The sequence below is a fragment of the Nerophis lumbriciformis genome, linkage group LG01, assembly GCF_033978685.3.
Source record: "Nerophis lumbriciformis linkage group LG01, RoL_Nlum_v2.1, whole genome shotgun sequence".
Taxonomy (NCBI): Eukaryota; Metazoa; Chordata; class Actinopteri; order Syngnathiformes; family Syngnathidae; genus Nerophis; species Nerophis lumbriciformis.
The window spans coordinates 44,457,199-44,480,158 of NC_084548.2; the positions used below are offsets into that span (position 1 = coordinate 44,457,199).

Here is a 22,960-nt window from a genome sequence, read left to right on the forward strand (position 1 = left end):
GGTGATTTAACCCCCAATTCCAACCCTTGATGCTGAGTGCCAAGCAGGGAAGAATGCTGGTATGAGCTTTTAAACATAACCTGTTAACTGCTGCCAATCAAATGGTGAATAAGATACTCTTTAGGGTTCATATGTTTGTAAATCTGACTGTGAGGAAGTCAGTGCCTCACCAGTCATGAACCTCACCGCACGTCACTGATGAATTATATTATACATTTCCATAGTTTAATTAGCTGAGGTATATAATGTACAGTGTATTTTGTCAACAACTGTATGTGTGTAACGTATTTATTGTGCTGAGCAATCATAAAACGGCTGCAAAAGACGCACTGGGTGAAGCTCGCAGTAATCCCGCCTCATGGTGGTAGAGGGAGCTAGTGATCCCAGAGATCATTCTAGCGACTACTCTGCTGCAGAAGAAGTGACAACAAGCAGCAACAGTTAGCGATTGTTTATTATTTCCTCTCGCCTGGACTTTTAACATGGAGGATTACATATCTAAAATAAAACAATTTTCTAAACTGGACTTTCAATCGAAGCAGGAGGTAATAATTAAAGGAAGATCTCCATCGAGACAGAGAGACTTTTAAAACTGAAGAAAGATAAGGAAGACTTCTATAAACAAGTTATCGATGCTTTTGTTCAAAAGGAGCAGCGCATGGACTTCATTTATAAGTAAAGGTAAGACCATAATAACATTTTTTTTATTAAATGTGCTTTTTTGTGTGCTACAGTTTGTATGTGTAAAGTTAAAGTACCAATGATTGTCACACACACTAGGAGTGGTGAAATTTGTCCTCTGCATTTGACCCATCCCCTTGATCACCCCCTGGGAGGTGAGGGGAGCAGTGGGCTGCAGCGGCGCCACGCTCGGGAATCATTTTTGGTGATGTAACCCCCAATTCCAACCCTTGATGCTGAGTGCCAAGCAGGGAAGAATGCTGGTATGAGATTTTAAACATAACCCGTTAACTGCTGCCAATCAAATGGTGAATAAGATACTCTTTAGGGTTCATATGTTTGTAAATCTGACTGTGATGAAGTCAGTGCCTCACCAGCCATGAACCTCACCGCACGTCACTGCTCATTTCCCTTGTAAATATTTAATAAATATAGAGCTAAACGTCGTCCCTGCTGTCTGAGCCGTCTTCTGCCCCTGTACACATAACACATTCTTAAGCAATGAATGTAATCATTTCCCACGTGCACCACTAAGACTCAAATTTAGCAGCACAACTTATTGTAATGCTCCTTGTGTATCAATGACACGAGTGAGGCTGTCTGGCCTGCGGCTGTCAGCTCCTCTGATTTTCCCCACACTCCTGTCTCTCCACATTTCATCCTCCATCCCAATCAAAGCCAACCTTTGCTTGTACATAGCTCTCTGACATAATCGCTTTGGACCACAACACAGTTGTTGTTCAACTTCTGCAAACAACAGAACACTTTAACACAAACAGCTTTCAACATGGAAAGTTTCTGTGTAATCTAACTCTGATGGTCCTAATGAAGTTTAGCACTTTTCTGTCATGCGTGAATTGCACATGTTTATAAATATGTCCTCCCTTTCTTCTTATGTGGTTGTCCGTATTGTGTTTCCGCTCTAAATGTTTTCTACGATAATAAAATTAGTCTGTTCAATTAGCTCAGCTAGAATGCTCGATGAATTTATGTAAGCTTACTTGATATTTTATGCCTCCTTCCCTGAAGTTCAAAGCGGTAAATTCCTAAATGTGAATTTTGGCGAATATTGATGGCCTGGCAGCGTGTTTTGTCAGCTCGAATGTGACCGGCATGTCGAACAGCCCTTTTGTCTCTCTGGATGGGTGCACTCACTGCAAACGACCAACAACTGAGGGCTTTTTATATGACTGAATAAGCCAGACCAAAGTCAGCGTGAGCAATGCTTACATAATACAATTATTGCAGACCACTGTTGCTGCACATTTAGAGGTAAACAAAGACAGCTGTTATCAGTACACATCTGGATGATTGGCATAGTCACTGAGTCATCACATAGAAGTGAACACATGAAACAACATATGTATATTGTTGGAAACGTGAAACATCATCAAATGGGAGGAAAAACAGCAAGCCGAAAAAATGCAAGTCTTTCAAACACATGAGAGCTGAAACCACAAATTGGGTCATCAACAGACACTCAAACTAATAAGTGGCTTGACGTTTTGTTAATTAGGTTTTGGATCATACATTAAAAAAAAGGATAATTTAGACTTTATTTTTTTATCTTTATAAACAGACCTACTTATTACTAAAAATAGCCCGATTTGATCATCATTGTGTAGGTGACATCATTCCAAACCACATTTGCCATAAGAAAAATGAGCATGAGAAGATAGGGGTGATAACATAGATCAATTGCAAATACAGACATGCAGCTTTTCGATCCGTGCTTGCAGCCAATGTCTCTCATTATATATTGTTCAAAAGTCATGAATAGACGCAAACACATGCATTTTAACATAACACAGCATTTATATACTGTACTGTACTTCCACTCAGTGCCATTGTCCTCACTTCCTGCCGCTACAAATTTAATTGTATACCGACTTGTTAGGAAGAGAACAATATATTTGTGTTTGCCATGTCACCCCCATATCACTTGCTTTTGCCATCTATAATATTGGTGAGCCAGCCAGGCAACACCCTAAGTGCATTTACAATTACAATATTCATTGCTGATGAAAATGTTGGTCAAGTGTTTACCACTTGCATCCATTGCTCAAATCTCATTCAACCAGTGGAAAAATTTGGATATCAGCAGTGGCTTGCATAAAAGGAGTGTGGTTTGAAGTGATTAGATGCATGTTTTGGAGTAATACGAAGGGGGGACAAATTGTTCAATAATTTGTTTTGAATGAAATAACACAATTAACAGAGTTGAATGAATAAATTTACTTCGTTTTTTTCAAGATTCCTTTATTATTTTCTTTATTGGGGAATTGCATTTTTTTCGAGGAATTTTGCCTATCATTCACAATTCCTATGTTAGACAACCACACATATGCCTTCCTCTTTTAATGCACTCTAGTGTGTAATAGATGGCTCATAGTAGACATCTAACAATGTAGCTAATGGGAGTCATCTATTCCGCCTATAAAGCCTTTTTTTTTAAACGTATAAAAACCGCCAACAATACTCCATTTACATGGCATGACCAGTATATTAACTAAATATTGGTGACATTGGTATTGTAAGAGCTCACACAGAGGAACTACTTTTAGTAACACCGCACCTTGATCACAGAGAGGTAACATAGCTTATGCAGCTCTTGACATACTGAGGCGATGAGCTGCTGCATCGACATCAAGTTGGTAAAAGTTTGTGGTGGATTAAAAATGATGCCTCACACTTGTATAATAGAAAGTTGTGGTCATTTGCAGAGAAGTTAGTCATCGTTGACATTTGATTTAGACCTGGAGGCATCGCGAAGAAAACACGACAAGATACTTGTATGCTCCCACCTTCTTTTTATCTGAGGAGCGAAGATTATGATTAATTCATCATCTTAACGGGGAGTACAAGCCTAGTGCAGAAAGATATAAACATCCCATCAGCTGGCATCACAGTGAGAGCAGACATTGGACAGTATGGGCCTAATTTACTAATTACAAATACCACGCGCTGGACAGCATGTGCAAAAAACTAAATAGTGTGTACAAGAGGCCGGACCAAGTCATTGTTTTGCAAGTCATAAGTAAGTGTCAAGTCTTTGCCCTCAAGTCCCGAGTCAAGTCCCGAGTCAAGTCCCGAGTCAAGACAGGCAAGTCCAGAGTCAAGTCCAAAGTCAAGACTGGAAAGTCTCAAGTCAAGTCCCAAGTCCTGCATTTTGAGTTTCGAGTCCTTTCAAGTCCTTTTAACCACAGACTAATATATTTACACAGATTGTGTATGCTTTTAAAACGCTGTATTTATTTATTAAAACAAGTGCATTCGAAATTGCAGGAAAAAATATAGTGCTGACATTGCACTTCATAATAGCACTATCAACCAGTCATTTTAAACATTTAACTCATTCCTTTACAGAATAAACACATTTGAAAAAACAAGTGCAACTGTACTTATTTGCACAAAAGCGTTAACATTGTATTTCCATGGCATATTGCATTGTAACTAGTTCCACAGCAGTTTCTATCCTGTTCTTACCTTATCTCATTGATCTCGTCTCATACTGTATGTGTGTTTATGTGTGCGTACACATGAAAAACATAACAAATACATGAACATAACAATGAACAGAGTTGTACTTTTTGATATCAGGGCCCTATGCAATATGTACACATATTCTTAATACAGTATACATTTTAACTGACCTTTATTTGACTATGTTTGTCTTTTTGTAGGTGGCTAAAATACATTAAAATAAGTTACGTTACTGTGTGTGATACATTGACTAACGTAACGTTATGTATAGGTACCTCATGCAACCCTACTTAAAAAAAATCACTTGACAAAAGGTATGAATAAGGTAGCGAACTGCAGTGGACGCAACAGATTGCCGTGTTTGCAATGACGTTTTAACCATAGACATCTTATAAGTAGACGAGCAGCCTAAACTGACAGTTGACAGTTAGAAAACAAAGATGCTAAACTGTTAGTTGACAGGTAGAAAACAAAGATGCTAAACTGACAGTTGACAGGTAGAAAACAAAGATGCCGGGATGGTGTTTAGCGTTTTCCTGCTCAAATGAGCGGATTGTTGAAAATAGGAATCGGGGGATTACTTTTCACAAGTAAGATTTAACATTAACGTAATATTATTTTGTGAAAATAATATTACCACAGAGTTGAGAAGGAGCAAAGATCTTCAATATTTGTATGTGAAAATCACAAAGAAATCTTCTGGGGGAGGATGACACCCTACAGGGGTTTGGTTTACAAACTTTCAGCCCGACCTAAAACAAAATTCACCAGCCACCACTGATTATGATGCATTCTCATTTGAGGCAAAGTATAAGACAATACTTTCTTAACAGTATAATTGTAACCAGGAATACGTCTTCAAGTAACAATATTCAAATACTAACATTGTTGGGTAAAACAGAATTTAGTTTTGTTCTGAATCCAGTGAAACAAATTGTTGGTTTTAGCTGATATAAAGACTTTCAGGTGTTTATATATGTTTATGTTAAAGTATTTGGCAGACACTTTTATCCAAAACGACATACATAAAAATTACATATAAAACAATCACTGTAAACATGATAATTTAAGGGAAGAATGTTATACAAAATATCAATACAAAGTGTCAAGACGAAATAAACTCTCTGCTGCTGCAGCAACAGAGATACAGTCTATAGGTCCTTAAGATATATAGATATCTAATGTATTCATACATTGTTTATGTAGGATATACGCATGCATATATAACCTAATCATATTGTTTTTTCAACTTAAAAATAGCTGACCGTTTTTTTTCCCCCTTCTTTGGGATTATATTCCCAGTTTTGATCTCGGACGTTTGGTCACTTATAGCATATAAGAATATTCTATTACTGTTAAGCAAACTATGAATAATAAAACACGCCAAAACATGTGTCTGTTATCATAGCTACACGTATGACAAAAAAACGCATGGAAATCAGTGGTATTCAGTGAGGTAAAATTAATTAAATGCGCTGACAGTTCATTGCTCCTGCCAAATGAATTGCACTAAGTGGAGCGGATCACCACTCCAAGATGGAGGCCCCGCGTCTCGCCTGCGCCAGTAGGCAGTAGCGCTCGATGCTTTGTCTACTAATAAGATGTCTATGGTTATAACGTTAGCAGTGAGTTTACAGCAGGGGTCTCAAACTCAATTTACCTGGGGGCCACTGGATGCAGAAAGTGGGTGAGGCTGGGCCGCAAGAAAAGATTTCTTAAAAAAAATCGAATATGCACTTTTGAATGAATTCACCTTCTTTGAATGGCTATCCCGCCCTAGCAACATACTTGCCAACCCTCCCGGGCGCAGGGTTCGGGGAGCGGGGTTAGGTGGTAGCGGGGGTGTATATTGCAGCCCGGAAGAGTTAGGGCTGCATGGGATTCTGGGTATTTGTTCTGTTGTGTTTATGTTGTGTTACGGTGCGGGTGTTCTCCCGAAATGTGTTTGTCATTCTTGTTTGCTGTGGGTTCACAGTGTGGCGCATATTTGTAACAGTGTTGAACTTGTTTATACGGCCACCCTCAGTGTGACCTGTGTGACTATTGATCAAGTATGTCTTGCAGTCACTTACGTGTGCGTACAGAAGTCAAATACAACATGTGAATGGGCTGGCACGCTGTTTGTACAGGTTGTTGAGGGTGCTAAAGGCAGTGACATCACGGCACACCCTTAATATTGTTGCTTGGGTGAAGACATTCGAGAGAATGGTTGCCATGAAATTCGGGAGTCTCCCGGAAAACTCGGGAGGGTTGGCAAGTATGACGCTGTCAAGCGCCATTCATATAAAACTTGCGGGCCGCACTAACATTAAAGTCCAAGTGAAATCACAAGTCATTGATGTTAAAGTCCAAGTCGAGTTGCAAGTCTCTTTACATTTTGTCAAGTCAAGTCTAAAGTCATCAAATTCATGACTCGAGTCTGACTCGAGTCCAAGTCATGTGACTCGAGTCCACACCTCTGGTGTGTACTATTCGTGGGCGCGTTGCATGTGACCTACCAAGACTTTGTGTACAATTGAAAAGTGGTGCATTGCGAAAATCATTCATAAAATTATTATTAATTATGATAAAAATCTCAGCAGGATATTTTCAACTCACACGGCAACCAATACAAACTAAGTTTTAACAATTACAATTCTAAATGAAACAAAACTAGTGAATTTGTTTAATTTGTAGAACAATTAAGTGTTCAATCATTTGCCTGCTCAGCTACTTTCCTCCCCGTGGTAAAGGCACTTTTTAAAACTCTGCACAGGCGAGGTCTTGACCTTTTTTTGGCCGATTGAACAACGATTTGTTATCAAAATTTCAAAAAACAATGTTTTCACATTTTTCCGGGTAATTTCACATATATTGAACATTACAAACGTCAGTAACAACTAGACACGGCTTTGAGTTGCTTTTTTAATTTCTAGGAAGTGTTGGACCAGTACCAACATAATGTTTTCCGCGGCACTAATCTTGTGGTTAATGTTGTACCAAACAGCGTCAGGACATTTTACAAAAGCCATTATTACCTGTCTGCAGCCATTTGTGCTTGCCTCACATTACATGAGGAGGGGGAGTGGTTGGCGGTGGATGGGAGGGTTGAATTATCCAAAATTAGAGAGCCGTCCAGCAATTTGGGGATGAATTCCTAAGTATATGCTCCGTTAGATAATAAACGGTTGATGGAGTTGATGACAGAGCATAATTTTTATTCGTAAATGAATGGGAAGAAAATTGGGCTCAAGGCAAAAGGGCAAAGCACCACTCCGGCTCTATCTGTGTTCGTGCCTGAGTGTGTGGTATACAAAACTGGTCCAACAGGGCATGACAAATGTCAGGTATTACAATGCACTCCCGTAGTTGTGGAATACCATTTTGCACATGTGGCACCTCGCGCTGTGATACTACCTATAAAAGTAAAAACTTTGCCAAAAATGTGTTTTTAACCAGAGTACAAGGGAATTAAGAAACATTTTTACTTACAACATTGTCTCTGTACAGTCTAAAAGGTGTTGTGACGCAGTTTGATGCTGAAATTGATTATGATTTTGTATAATTGATTTAATTGCAATGGATTGTGGTCCCCTTTAGAAATCCTGTTGTATTTCTTCGAGGGGTTTTATTATGATAATTTTTGTACATTTAAAACACGTCCTTGTGGTCTACATACCATACCGTACCATACCAACTTTATTTATAAAGCCCTTTAAAAACAAGCACAGTTGAAGAACAAAGGGCTGTACACCACAAATAAATAGAGGCAAAGGACAGACTAAAAAAGAACATTTGAAACAGAAATAAAAATACACATTGAAAAAGCAAATGCAAATTACCCTAAGAACAATTTGTTAGATAAAAAGCAGTTTAAAAAGTTAAAAACAGTTAAAAAAGTTAAAAGCTAAAAACTGTTAAAAAAGTTAAAAGCTAAAAACAGTTTAAAGTCTCATGCTGGTTAATGTTATGTCATTACATAACATGTAATTGTGGTGCTTTGGTCAGAAATGTTGCATAGATTTTGTTTACGACCATCTTCAAGCTGCTTTCTGACTGTCTCTTTAGGATGCCACGTTTTGTGAGTGGTCTTAAATTACGTGCCAAAGTTCTCTTTCAGGCCAAGCCTCCTTCGATTGTGTCTCCACCTGGTTAGCTATGTTGTAGTTTTTAGCACTTCCATATCGAGTCTACTGAGAGATATGAATTGGAAATATACGCTTGCAGCAGAGGATTTTAGCATGCACGTTGATGTATAAACCAGTCTGCCCCACAACAAGAGGATATAGAAAACTGAGGAACACATTGACTACAACTTTGAACTACAACTGGATAAAATGGTGGACTCGTGCAAAGCTCTTTGGGTAAACCTCTACCATATATGGAGATATCTGCTGAGATAAGGACAAATGTGTCAGTAAAGTCTCAAATTATTAAACGACTTGTTTGGAGCAAGTTTGGAAGAGAGCATAAATGTTTTAAAAATACCTCCGCAAGATTTGAGTTAAAATTTTCGGGACTTATGGGGATCCCAAATACACAAAAACAGGCACCAACAAGTAAGAAAAGTTGGTTTTGCATAATAGGACCCCATAAAAGTAGCTGTAAACGAACACTGATACATTACAGTGGGCGTGTCAAGAATAGTCAGATATAAAGAATATTTGGAATTAAGCTATTCTGAATAAAACAAAACAGAAAGTGGTAAAAGCCTATCATGATATGCAGTATTAAATAGTGCAAAACATCAGACAGCTGAAGACATTGTCATCTGAACAGAAATACTCTCTTTTACTATGACTGTATTGAAACATGCTGCCTTTAATCTTCCCACAGCATCCTCTCATGAGTGACTGGAGGTCATCCAAGTAAAGCATCTTAAATAAGCAGTGACCTTAAGATCATCTGAACTACTCATAGAGTGACGAAAGGTGCACAAGATCATCCTCACACACCTCGGACTTGTCCTTCATTTCTCTCGCAACATTCCTACCAAACTGTGAAAGCCACACGGGGTGAACTAAAGCTCCGTCCTGCTCACTCACTTCCAAATCTAGGGCACATGAGTGCCACGCACAAAACGAACAGCAGTGGCCGATTTAAGAATAGAAGATTAAATGCTTGTGGCTTGAAAAACATAAACAACATGTCTCCTGACATACTCGGTGAAAACATTGACGCAATCTTACCTACTCAATAACCACTGAGTACACAAAAAGCTGATAAGAATACGTGGAATGAAAAAGTGCATTGGCAGTTCTGTGCTCACCAACCACAAATCTAAAATCTATGCCAGTGGGCGACTTACATACTGTACATCAGAAACATTTGAGACTTGAAATCAAATTACACACATTGCAAGCATTCAGGTTTTTTTCCAGTATTTTTGTACCGAAAATATTGATGATGTAATAATACATGGACCAGCCTTTGCCAAACATCTTTGGTTAGTTTCAATTGGCAGAATGCTGAAAACTCATTTTTTCATACAGTAGGAATGAATAAATACAGTATTAGCATTATTTTACATGTATATTCAATGTTACACAAATACATGTTTGGGTCTTGAGCTGAAAAATGTAGTTTTACCTTACTGTGTCAAATTCAATAAGATAGGTTGTTTGCCCTCAGAGTAAAGGACAAGTTGCTCAGTTCTAATGTGTCTCAAAAATACAGGATAAGAACCACAATCATGCTGTAGGGTAGAACGGTTGTTAGCCTTGATCAGGGGTCCCCAAACTTTTTGACTCGGGGGCCGCATTGGGTTACAAAAATTTGGCCGGGGGCCAGGCTGTATATATTTATATATATATATATATATATATATATATATATATATATATATATATATATATATATATATATATATATATATATATATATATATATATATGTATATGTATATATACATATATACATTATCTTTATAATCCGTTTTGTCATTTAACATCAATTAACATTGATGTTCATCAACATTTAACATTGTCACGTTATCGATGGGAAAATTAATTTTTAGACAATATGATTTGCCTAAGCGGCGAGGAGACACCAAGAGTAACAAGCGGTAGAAAATGGATTAGAAAGGAAAGATAAATTTAAAAAAAAAAATACAAAAATACAAAATATATATATATAAAACACTTTTTTTTTTAACTTGGGACTTCCTGTGGGCCAGATTTTGGATACTGGGGGGCCGGATCCGGCCCACGGGCTGTAGTTTGGGGACCCCTGGCCTTGATGCTCGCAAGAAATTTGGGGTTGGTCTTCGCATTCTCTTCACATATAGGTCCATCGGCCTAATAATATATGTATATATATTTATTCATATCACATAGAGATGAGTACAGAATTCTGTACTTTTATAAGCAGCGACCAAATTCTGTCGGTCCAGGTATTTATTCACGTAAAATCAAATGGCGCCTAATTTTGTTACCTTTGTTGCATGCAACGACATGTCTGGTTGCAGACTCGGACGGTAAACAAGCACTTATGCAGCACTCAGAGCAGACTCAGTCAAACTACCACTATTGAAGAACTATATGGATTAACTGATGTTGTTGTTGTGCTGGGACTCTTCACCCGTGAGCGTACTCCGGTTAGGGAATAAGGACACCGTTTTACGTTTCAACTTCTTTATATATGACTTTGTAGCAGCAGCAGCTAAGCACACTCTGGAACACACTGTTCAATACACTGCCCGAAGGACCCCGAGCAGGGCCGGCCCGTGGCATAGGCCGTATAGGCAAATGCTAAGGGCGCCGTCCATCAGGGGGCGCCATGCCAGTGCCACAAATGTTGGAGAAAAAAAAAAGAAAAAAAAGTTGTTACTATTATTTCTAAATACAAAAAATAATCTCACGTTAATTAAAATGCAAAGTAAAGCCTATTCAATAGAAATATTATTTGTTACAACATTACGCCCCCCCTCCTCCCCCCGCACGGTGCGCCCCCTCCCTTCCCGTATCATGACTCTTTTTGGACGTCACCACATCAAAAAATCAACACAAGATGTCAAAACGGCCAAAACTGTCAGGTGCCCAGGGAAGAAAAAAGAGAAAAGAAGAGGAGAAACGAGAAAAGACAGAGGTAGCAGGTAGGTAACGTTAGCCTACATGAAATTATTTGTCTGTTACAGAATGTGATAGTAACCTGGCTTTTTAGCATTAAGCTAATGTTACATGACTCAGCAATTGCTAATCAATAAATAGCTAGTTCTGTTTTAACGTCGGGTTAATATTGTGGAGGGGGCTAAATTGTTATGGAAAATAATAATGTAACGTTAGGTAATTACAGTACTCCCACCTTACATTCCTCAGGGACATTTGTATTAGATCTTTTAAACAGGTGTTTTTTGTTTACATTATTGCCTTCTGGTTAGCTAATGTTTGCCCTGCAGGTAATAGTCACTTTTCCACCCCTTTATATATTAGGTATAGTTGTAAGTAAAAAAAAAGGTCAAAGACAAAGCTATTCGGGTTCTTGTGAGTATATACACTTCACTGCCGATGTGGGGGGCGCCACCTAAAATCTTGCCTAGAGCGCCAGATTGATTTACCTCGAGAGGTAAACATAGCTGCCCGGTAAACTGCCTGACTCAAAAAAACTCAACTTAAAGGTGCATGACTACATTAGTAACTTGTTTACGTCAGCAATAATATAGTCAATTATATTCAACAATTAACATTAACTAGGGAACTTTATCTTCTATCTTAATCACTGACAGAGGGAATTTATAACAGCCGCCCCCTAAATAGCATGGCAATTTTGAAACAAACATAAATTCCCACAGCAATCCTTTAACCAGGATTATCTTCAGGAAGAGCTGACAGCTGGACCAGCCGAGCAACTGGTCTCAGGTAAGTCTTCTCGCCAACTTTGACTTCAGCAGTCCGTATACATCCATCATCACTTGCATTCAGCTTTACCACCCTCCCCATTGGCCAGTGAGCACGTGGAAGCTGAGGATCAACAATCATCACAACTGTGTCCAGGGGGAGATGATCTGTGTGTTGGCGCCATCTCTGGCGGGTTTGAAGAGAGGGCAAGTAGTTCCTGATAAACTGTGTCCAGAAGTGGTCGGCCATCATCTGGCAATGACGCCAGCGCCTCCTGGTGAGGGTGTCAGGGGCATAGGTAACTTGTGGAAGAGAGGCATCCTGCCGCCCCATCAACAACATGCTGGGCGTCACTGGGTCTGGATCGGCCACATCCGAGGATACGTATCCTAAAGGCTTGGCATTGAGGATGCCTTCCACTTCGATGAGGAGTGTGAGCAGAACCTCTGCTTGGAGCACTTGTGCACCTATGACCACTTGTAGGGATTTCTTGACTGATTGGATCTCACGCTCCCAGACACCACCAAAGTGGGGAGATGCTGGCGGGTTAAGACTAAACTTAATCTGTTTTTCTGCAAGCCGCTCCTGCAACTGTGACTCCATTGCTGCAAATGCCTCCTTCAGCTCCTTATCTCCCCCTCGGAAGTTAGTCCCTTGGTCAGAGAGGACCTCAAAAGGAGTGCCTCTCCGTGCGATGAACCGTCTCAGTGCGAGGAGGAAAGCATCTGTGTCGAGGCTGGTGAGTAGATCCAGATGTATACATCTCGTCGTGAGACATTTGAAAATGATCCCCCAGCGCTTTTCACTTCGCCTCCCAGCCTTGACCATGTACGGGCCAAAGCAGTCCACGCCTGTTGAGAAGAATGGAGGTTTGAGCAGCCGCAGACGGGCTGAGGGCAGGTCTGCCATCCTCGGCACCACTGGCTTCCCTCTCCACTTCATGCAACCAGTGCAAGCTCTCTGATACTTCTTGATAGCCTGCCTTCCTCGCAGAACCCAGTAGTAGCGCCTCATCTCTGCAAACACCCTATCAGGTCCAGGGTGGTGTAGCTGAGCATCCATCTCTTTAATGAGGAGTGTGGTGACTGCATGACGGGGATCCAACAGTATTGGGTGAATGTCAGTGGGGCTAGAGCTGTCTAAACGACGCAGGCGTCCTCCAACCCGTATAAGACCCAATGTAGGGTCTAATTCTGGGGCAAGCGTACTCAGCCTGCTGCTGGGTGGTACAGGCTTGCCAGCTCTGAGGCATCTGGTTTCTACAGAGAAGCCGTCTGCTTGGCTGATTTTGAGCAGATGGACTTCAGCATCTCTTAGGTCACACAGAAGTGAAGCAGGGTCAGCTGCCGCCCCATGAAGAGACTGTTGCGTAGCCTTGATCAACTCTCTCCAGCTGCTGAATCGGGTGAGATCTGGTATCTTGGGTGGTGGGCTGGTCTGTGTGAGAGCACAAAAAACACTGTGTTTTAACTCACCACGGTCCTCTGGCTCTGTGATGCTAGGACATGATGGCCATTCATCCGGTGGACGGCGAAGGAATGCTGGTCCCTGGATCCAACGATTTGGCGCAGCCAGCTCAGCTAACGTTTTGCCACGGGTGAGATCGTCGGCCGGATTGTTAGCTGTATCCACATACCTCCAGGTGTGTGAGGCAGTCAGCTCCTGGATCTCAGAAACCCTTGTTCCCACGAAAACCTTGAACCTGCACGACTGAGATGTCAGTCAGGTGAGAACTGTTGTGGAGTCAGTCCATAAGAAGGTCTGGGCAATACACAAGGTGAGCTCTTTGTGAAGGAGGGAGGACAGCTGGGCTCCTGTCAGCGCGGCACAGAGCTCCAACCGCGGCATTGACTGCTGGCGTTTTGGGGCCACTCTAGACCTTGCCATCACAAATGAGACATAGACAGTGTCATTAGTTCTTGTGGTGAGATATGCCACTGACCCGTAGGCTTGCTCAGAAGAGTCACAGAAGACGTGGAGAGTGTACTCTGTGGTGTCAGTAGCAAGCTCCAATGGTGCATAGGTTCGAGGGAGGGAGATGTTGGCCAGCTCGGGGAGTTCTCTCTCCCAGCTGGACCAGGCCTGGAGGATGTCAGGAGGGAGATTCGGGTCGTCCCAGCTCCTCTTCTTTGCCCACAGTCTCTGGACAAGAATCTTGGCCCGTGTAGTGTACGGAATAATGATCCCGATCGGATCATACTGGCGGGCGAGTACCTTATAGATGTACAGCATAGTAGGGGTCTCACTCTCTGGAGGCTTTGGCTTGAAACCGAGCCGATCAGATGGACAATACCACCGCAGACCAAGGGCCGGCTCCTGTGGATCGTTGCTCTTCTCGGCCAGCCACAGCTCTGTACTTTCAGATTGGGCACTGGAAGGCAAGTGGGAGACAACACATGAGAAGTTACTTGCCCACTGTCGAATCTCAAATCCTCCTGAGGCCAGACATTGTCGCATCTTGTCCACCAGGAGCTTGGCTGACTCAGTCGTTGACAGGCTCTGCAGACAGTTGTCCACGTAGAAAGACTGTTCGATGGACTGCAGGACGTCTTCATTTCCTGCAGCACATTCTTTAACATGTTTTGCAGAGCAAATGTTGCACAACACGGGCTGCTCGTGGTACCAAATGGCAACACCTGCCATTGGTATACGTCAGGCTGTTTCTCCCTTTGCAGGTTTCTCCAAACAAACCTCAGCAACGGCTGGTCCTTCGGTAGCAGCCGAACTTGGTGGAACATGGCTCGGATATCTCCACTGATGGCGACAGCGTGCTGGCGGAACCGCAGGAGGACCCCGATGAGAGATGGGCCGAGGGTTGGACCTGGGAGAAGCTGCTCGTTGAGAGAGAGACCACCATGATTAAAGGAGCAGTCAAAGACAAGGCGATGTTTGCCATTGTGATGGACGAGGTGATGAGGTATGAACCATGACTCACTGGAGCGGTTTCCCTCTCCCTCCTGGAGCTTTGTGACACACCCACCATCTATAAGCTTCTGGATCTCTGCTTCGTATATTTTAGCTTTGACAGTGTTTTTAAGCAGTCGTCTCTCTGTGCTGCGTAGCTTTGGCATCACTGCTTCAACATCTGCTTTTAGTGGTGGTGCGCCTTTTACCCGGAGCAGGGGTGTATGTAGCGAAGTGTGTCACCAACCTTCACTCTCTTAGTGCGTGCTTCCAAGACGCTCACCGCTTCCTGGTCCAGGCGAGACCGCACTGCTAGCCGCTCGCTACGGAATGGGAGCACATCAAGCTGCCAGAGGCGTTCGACTTGTTGGTAGATGTCATCTGGTGTAGGCTTGAAGGCGGTGTAGTAGCATGATGCAGCGGGGGACTGTGAACCATCTGGGCCTTGGAGTGTCCAGCCGAGTGCTGTATGAATAGCCACGGGTCCTCCCTTCGGGCCAAACCTCACAGGTTCCGTAGCAGTGATCAGGTGAGTGTAATCTGCACCAAGGAGCAGCAGTGGTTGCACCTTATTGAAGCTCTGCAGTTGTAATCCTCTCAGGTGGCGGTAGCGTCTCTGGAGCGCTGCTATTGGATAAGATTGCTCTGTCAGGGTAAGTCGACCTGCTGTGTAGGCCCTCTCAACCAAATGCTGCTGTGATGGTGATGCTGGAGAAGCTACATGAAAGTCGACTGATGCTCCAGTGAGGTGAACCACATCCTGACGAACAGTTCGCAGGGTGAGGGACTCTGCTCTGCCTCTGAGCTTCAGGTCTCGAACTGCAGCCGGGAGTATTATAGTGCGTTCAGCTCCATCATCGAGGATTGCATAGGTCTGCAGTGATCTGGTCCCATGACTGATGATGATTGGCACCACCTTGAGGTATACTTTCCCTCCCTGCATCGAGTTAGCCGCTGAGGTGCAGTCTTTGGGTGTGATGAGGAAGATTTGGGGGCCCGGCCTGGTGATGTCATGCAGCACTCTCAGGTGGATCTTCTGACACTCACTGCAAGGTTTCTTTAACGTGCAGCTCTCTTCATCGTGGTTAGTACGGCCACTGTTACGACAGCGCTGTCCGCCTGTTATCCACTTCTCGATTTCCTGTGTTGAGCGTTGAATAATATCTGGACACTGCGACAAGTAGTGCTCTGTACTCTTGCAGAAGAGACACATCCTTTTAAACTTTTGTTGCTTAGCTGCTGGCCGAGTCGTTTCGGCTGATTTGGGCTGGTCTGCACCGTGATACACAGAAACAGGCCGAGTCCGAGGCCGGGGAGTAGGGACAGGTCTGTCTCGATTGGCAGGCTGTGCTCCTTCAGCTCGATGGCGCTGTGCCATTTTTGCGGACAGTCTCTGAGCTTCTGCCTTCACCTTGAGCCACTCTGCAAGGTCTCTGAGGTTGTATGGATTTAGGCTGCTGGTGCTAAGGCGCCCCTGAACCTGCAGATGCTCCACAAAGTTGTCTCTCATGTGTCTAGGGAGTTTGCTAAGTAGCCGGTCAACATGGCCAGTAGACATCACTTCCATCCCATTAGGCCCTTCCAATGAGGTTAGCATTCCCACCAGCAAGTCAACGTTGAGGGCGAAGCTCTGGAAAGATTTAGGGTCTCCTGATTTGAGATCAGGAGAGTTCAGGATGTCTGCAATCTCACTTTGTGCCAACTGATGTGGTTGCCCGTACTGTCTCTGCAAAGCCTGCATGGCGGCAGTGTAGGGCTGTACATAATGTCTGTGTGACTGAGCTATTAGCTTGGCTTCATCCAGGACCAAGTGTTCCATAAGCACACGGTATTTGTAATGTTCAGAAAGTTCAGTCTGTGGATTGAGCAGGTGGTCTAACGCCATTTTTAAGTCAGCAAACTCTCTCTCACTGTCGTGCACCAACTTAGGTAGTTCAGGTATTGGAACAGGCTGTCTGGGGGACTGGGTAGTGTACGGTACCTGCAGTGGTGTATACTGAGACTGGGGGCTGTACTGAACCTGTTGAGCTGATGGGGGCTGTTGCAGAGTGAAACCAGCAGGGGGAGACACCAGTTGATATGCTGGCTGAGTTGACGGCGCAGACACAGGCTGGTAGAGTTGCAGCTGTTGGTTTTGCGGTGGCAGTGGTGACTGGTATAATGGCTGTGTAGCGATGGTTGATGGAGGATGATAGACAGTCCCCAGGGGAGTGGCAGTGCTGTAGGGCGATGGATTGATAACTGTGCCAGCCGCAACAGGTAGCTGTGGTGCAGAATATGGCGCTGTTGCTATCTGGGGGGGTTGATAGGCTGGTTGTGCAAACAGTGGAGCGTGTTGCTGCACGGGCTGTGCAGATGGGAGTGGGGTGTATTGCCACACTGGCTGTGCGGACGGGAGTGGGGTGTATTGCTGCACTGGTGCTAGATTTACTGGTGTTTTCTGCATGGGCAGGTATTGCAGTTGTGCAGCTGGTGGCACTCTTTCCTGTACATTGTTAATCATTACTGTGGTAGGCTGGTTAGACGGGTAGCCTGATGTAACTGATGTCTGTGGGCTGGCATAACTCACTGCTTGTGAAGCTTGAGGTGTAGGCTGCAGCATAGAAACGTTCAGCGTAGTGAGGGGAGACGGTGCCCATGCAGATGTCACAGTTGAAGGCAGAGACTGCGTCAGTGTGTAGTTCTCCTGTCTACTACCTGGTGTAGGAGTCATCGCTGCTTGAAGCTTTAGTGCTGTAGAGGTGGTATGTGGCAGTGTAGACAGGTGTGGCTCATGCTGAAGCAGCCTAGATGATCCAAGATGGAGGCTGGATGGCTGTGACAGAGGGGTGCTGTGAACTACTGGACAGCTTAGCCAGGGTGATTGATATGTTGGGACGCTCATATTGAGAATAGCTGGTGGCCGTAGGACAGGAGAACCCTGCCTGCTTTGATAGCTCCGCCCCGCGTGTGCCGCCGATGGATGGCTCATATGGCATGTTAGCTGGCTGGGCAAGTCTCTAGCATGTATCGCCATGTTCCACTCGCTCACCTTGTCGGCCTCTCCCGGCGATAATGGACGATCGGGGATAGCGTGCGCTCCGTGCGGCTGGTCCTCCATACACACAGACTCGGTCTGTAGGCTGAGTGACTGGTCCAGGGTGGTGTAGCTGAGCATCCATCTCTTTAATGAGGAGTGTGGTGACTGCATGACGGGGATCCAACAGTATTGGGTGAATGTCAGTGGGGCTAGAGCTGTCTAAACGACGCAGGCGTCCTCCAACCCGTATAAGACCCAATGTAGGGTCTAATTCTGGGGCAAGCGTACTCAGCCTGCTGCTGGGTGGTACAGGCTTGCCAGCTCTGAGGCATCTGGTTTCTACAGAGAAGCCGTCTGCTTGGCTGATTTTGAGCAGATGGACTTCAGCATCTCTTAGGTCACACAGAAGTGAAGCAGGGTCAGCTGCCGCCCCATGAAGAGACTGTTGCGTAGCCTTGATCAACTCTCTCCAGCTGCTGAATCGGGTGAGATCTGGTATCTTGGGTGGTGGGCTGGTCTGTGTGAGAGCACAAAAAACACTGTGTTTTAACTCACCACGGTCCTCTGGCTCTGTGATGCTAGGACATGATGGCCATTCATCCGGTGGACGGCGAAGGAATGCTGGTCCCTGGATCCAACGATTTGGCGCAGCCAGCTCAGCTAACGTTTTGCCACGGGTGAGATCGTCGGCCGGATTGTTAGCTGTATCCACATACCTCCAGGTGTGTGAGGCAGTCAGCTCCTGGATCTCAGAAACCCTTGTTCCCACGAAAACCTTGAACCTGCACGACTGAGATGTCAGTCAGGTGAGAACTGTTGTGGAGTCAGTCCATAAGAAGGTCTGGGCAATACACAAGGTGAGCTCTTTGTGAAGGAGGGAGGACAGCTGGGCTCCTGTCAGCGCGGCACAGAGCTCCAACCGCGGCATTGACTGCTGGCGTTTTGGGGCCACTCTAGACCTTGCCATCACAAATGAGACATAGACAGTGTCATTAGTTCTTGTGGTGAGATATGCCACTGACCCGTAGGCTTGCTCAGAAGAGTCACAGAAGACGTGGAGAGTGTACTCTGTGGTGTCAGTAGCAAGCTCCAATGGTGCATAGGTTCGAGGGAGGGAGATGTTGGCCAGCTCGGGGAGTTCTCTCTCCCAGCTGGACCAGGCCTGGAGGATGTCAGGAGGGAGATTCGGGTCGTCCCAGCTCCTCTTCTTTGCCCACAGTCTCTGGACAAGAATCTTGGCCCGTGTAGTGTACGGAATAATGATCCCGATCGGATCATACTGGCGGGCGAGTACCTTATAGATGTACAGCATAGTAGGGGTCTCACTCTCTGGAGGCTTTGGCTTGAAACCGAGCCGATCAGATGGACAATACCACCGCAGACCAAGGGCCGGCTCCTGTGGATCGTTGCTCTTCTCGGCCAGCCACAGCTCTGTACTTTCAGATTGGGCACTGGAAGGCAAGTGGGAGACAACACATGAGAAGTTACTTGCCCACTGTCGAATCTCAAATCCTCCTGAGGCCAGACATTGTCGCATCTTGTCCACCAGTCAGCAAACTCTCTCTCACTGTCGTGCACCAACTTAGGTAGTTCAGGTATTGGAACAGGCTGTCTGGGGGACTGGGTAGTGTACGGTACCTGCAGTGGTGTATACTGAGACTGGGGGCTGTACTGAACCTGTTGAGCTGATGGGGGCTGTTGCAGAGTGAAACCAGCAGGGGGAGACACCAGTTGATATGCTGGCTGAGTTGACGGCGCAGACACAGGCTGGTAGAGTTGCAGCTGTTGGTTTTGCGGTGGCAGTGGTGACTGGTATAATGGCTGTGTAGCGATGGTTGATGGAGGATGATAGACAGTCCCCAGGGGAGTGGCAGTGCTGTAGGGCGATGGATTGATAACTGTGCCAGCCGCAACAGGTAGCTGTGGTGCAGAATATGGCGCTGTTGCTATCTGGGGGGGTTGATAGGCTGGTTGTGCAAACAGTGGAGCGTGTTGCTGCACGGGCTGTGCAGATGGGAGTGGGGTGTATTGCCACACTGGCTGTGCGGACGGGAGTGGGGTGTATTGCTGCACTGGTGCTAGATTTACTGGTGTTTTCTGCATGGGCAGGTATTGCAGTTGTGCAGCTGGTGGCACTCTTTCCTGTACATTGTTAATCATTACTGTGGTAGGCTGGTTAGACGGGTAGCCTGATGTAACTGATGTCTGTGGGCTGGCATAACTCACTGCTTGTGAAGCTTGAGGTGTAGGCTGCAGCATAGAAACGTTCAGCGTAGTGAGGGGAGACGGTGCCCATGCAGATGTCACAGTTGAAGGCAGAGACTGCGTCAGTGTGTAGTTCTCCTGTCTACTACCTGGTGTAGGAGTCATCGCTGCTTGAAGCTTTAGTGCTGTAGAGGTGGTATGTGGCAGTGTAGACAGGTGTGGCTCATGCTGAAGCAGCCTAGATGATCCAAGATGGAGGCTGGATGGCTGTGACAGAGGGGTGCTGTGAACTACTGGACAGCTTAGCCAGGGTGATTGATATGTTGGGACGCTCATATTGAGAATAGCTGGTGGCCGTAGGACAGGAGAACCCTGCCTGCTTTGATAGCTCCGCCCCGCGTGTGCCGCCGATGGATGGCTCATATGGCATGTTAGCTGGCTGGGCAAGTCTCTAGCATGTATCGCCATGTTCCACTCGCTCACCTTGTCGGCCTCTCCCGGCGATAATGGACGATCGGGGATAGCGTGCGCTCCGTGCGGCTGGTCCTCCATACACACAGACTCGGTCTGTAGGCTGAGTGACTGCAGCCGCTGGGCGCCGACGCTCTCTCCTCGGTCCTGCGCGCGGGCACCGTGAGGAATGAGGGACTGTGGAAGGCTAACCTGGTAGCTTTCTAGACGAGTTGGAAGCTGTCGCTGTCTTGCTCCGAGTGCGCCGCCGTCTGCCGCTGTTGTTAGCGCGGTGTCCATTTCTCCGTCGCGAGTGAAGCAATCCGGCTCGAAGGACCAATATTGAAGAACTATATGGATAAACTGATGTTGTTGTTGTGCTGGGACTCTTCACCCGTGAGCGTACTCCGGTTAGGGAATAAGGACACCGTTTTACGTTTCAACTTCTTTATATATGACTTTGTAGCAGCAGCAGCTAAGCACACTCTGGAACACACTGTTCAATACACTGCCCGAAGGACCCCGAGAGGTAAACATAGCTGCCCGGTAAACTGCCTGACTCAAAAAAACTCAACTTAAAGGTGCATGACTACATTAGTAACTTGTTTACGTCAGCAATAATATAGTCAATTATATTCAACAATTAACATTAACTAGGGAACTTTATCTTCTATCTTAAAGTTAAAGTACCAATGATTGTCACACACACACTAGGTGTGGCGAAATTATTCTGTGCATTTGACCCATCACCCTTGATCACCCCCTGGGAGGTGAGGGGAGCAGTGGGCAGCAGCGGTGGCTGCGCCCGGGAATCATTTTGGTGATTTAACCCCCAATTGCAACCCTTGATGCTGAGTGCCAAGCAGGGAGGTAATGGGTCCCATTTTTTTATAGTCTTTGGTATGACTCGGCCGGGATTTGAACTCCCAACCTACCGATATCAGGACGGACACTCTAACCACTAGGCCACTGAGTAGGTAATCACTGACAGAGGGAATTTATAACAACCACTGTAGGTATTGTTGCAATTTTCCATGCCAACAAAGCAAGTAGGCCTGGTAGAAATAATGTTGTGTCGTTCGCGAACGATTCGTTCGAACGAACGAATCTTTTGAGTGAACGTACTGAACCGAATCACTTCATGAACTGATTCGTTCTTTTCTCAGTTCAGTTGAGCTCTGCCGCGACCATGCCGGTATGAGTGGAACTGGCGCATTCTGTGACGTCGGCGAACGACGCAGCCAGCTACTCATCATGGGGGCTGGGGGAGGGACTGAGCGAACGATTCGTTCACCGCGGATTAACGACATGAATCCCTCAGTGAACGACAACGCTCTCGCTCTCTGCTCTGCTTGCCCCAATGCCGCGAGTGATTCTCCTCCCGTCGCGGGGATATGTTTCATGCCATTGGCATCCGTTCTCCATTCATTCTCCAAGCTAACGGCTAATGTTGACTCAAGCCACATGAAAACAAACACCGTCCCCATTATCTCAACACATAAAGTTATGAGAGTAGAGGAGACAGAAAGAAAGTCAGTGCAGGGCAAGGCTGAGCAGCAGCGACGCGAGGGGGAGGGGCGGGGGGTAAAGTGTAGGGCAGGCTGTTTGAGAAGATTTAAAATAAAAATAATAACTAATGTATGTACATATACATAGGCTATTATTTATCTTGATTTTTATATTATTTAAGCTATTTATTTTCTTTTTTATTGCATATTTAAGTTGATATTTCCATTTTTATATTTTTAAATGTAAGCTACAGAAATTTTAGTTTTAATGTTGGCTTTTCTGGCACTTGGTTTAATATTTGTTTAGTTTTATTTAAGGTGGCCTATTTATTTTCTTTTTGTTTGCCCATTTAAGTTAATATTTTCTTTGTTATATTTTTAAACGTAGGCTACAGAACATTTCGTTTTTATGTTGGCATTTCTGGCTCTTAATTTATTTGTTTTATTTTGAAGGTATTTATTTTCTTTTTGTTTGCATATTTAAGTTTACAAGTGATTCGGTGATTCGCCGACCTGCACACAGAACTGCTGCTGCAGAAGTGATTCGGTGATTCGCCGACCTGCACACAGAACTGCTGCTGCAGAATTGATTCGGTGATTCGCCGACCTGCACACAGAACTGCTGCTGGAGAAGTGATTCGGTGATTCGCCGACCTGCGCACGCCCCCCCGCCCCCTCCTTTTTTTTTCTTTTTTTTTTTTGGGTGGGGGGGCGGGGGGGGGGGGGGGGGGGTGATTCGGTGAACGAATCTTTTGAACGAATCAATTTAAGGAACTGATTCTAGTGATTCAGTACAGTCAAAAGAACTGCCGATCCCATCACTAGGTAGAAAACACTCTAAGATACAGTAAGACTCCCCTTTTTAAAATGCACCATGCTAATTCACATTGCATTTG

General features: G+C 44.8%; 2 protein-coding genes across 5 annotated transcripts in view; both read right to left on the reverse strand.

The window, feature by feature from the left end:
* Positions 1-22,960, reverse strand: part of magixb (MAGI family member, X-linked b) — a 126,193-nt gene that overhangs the window by 97,994 nt on the left and 5,239 nt on the right. The window lies entirely within an intron of this gene.
* Positions 17,669-22,732, reverse strand: LOC133614723 (uncharacterized). Its single transcript, XM_072916088.1, has 7 exons — positions 22,672-22,732; positions 19,196-22,624; positions 18,924-19,121; positions 18,716-18,860; positions 18,146-18,418; positions 17,914-18,066; positions 17,669-17,869 (listed from the first exon to the last, which is right to left on the reverse strand). Exons 2-7 carry the CDS (start codon positions 20,854-20,856, stop codon positions 17,669-17,671), a joined length of 2,631 nt encoding a protein of 876 aa, XP_072772189.1. The 5' UTR covers positions 20,857-22,624; positions 22,672-22,732.

What these genes read in the sequence shown, in the direction of transcription:
- LOC133614723 (XM_072916088.1), bottom strand. Translation starts at nt 20,856, where the DNA reads ATGGACACCGCGCTAACAACAGCGGCAGACGGCGGCGCACTCGGAGCA. An exon ending in CTATGCTGTACATCTATAAG is followed by an intron (nt 19,122 to 19,195) that starts GTACTCGCCCGC and finishes TCTTGTCCAGAG; the next exon opens with ACTGTGGGCAAAGAAGAGGA. An exon ending in CGCCGGGAGAGGCCGACAAG is followed by an intron (nt 17,870 to 17,913) that starts GTGAGCGAGTGG and finishes AGACTTGCCCAG; the next exon opens with CCAGCTAACATGCCATATGA.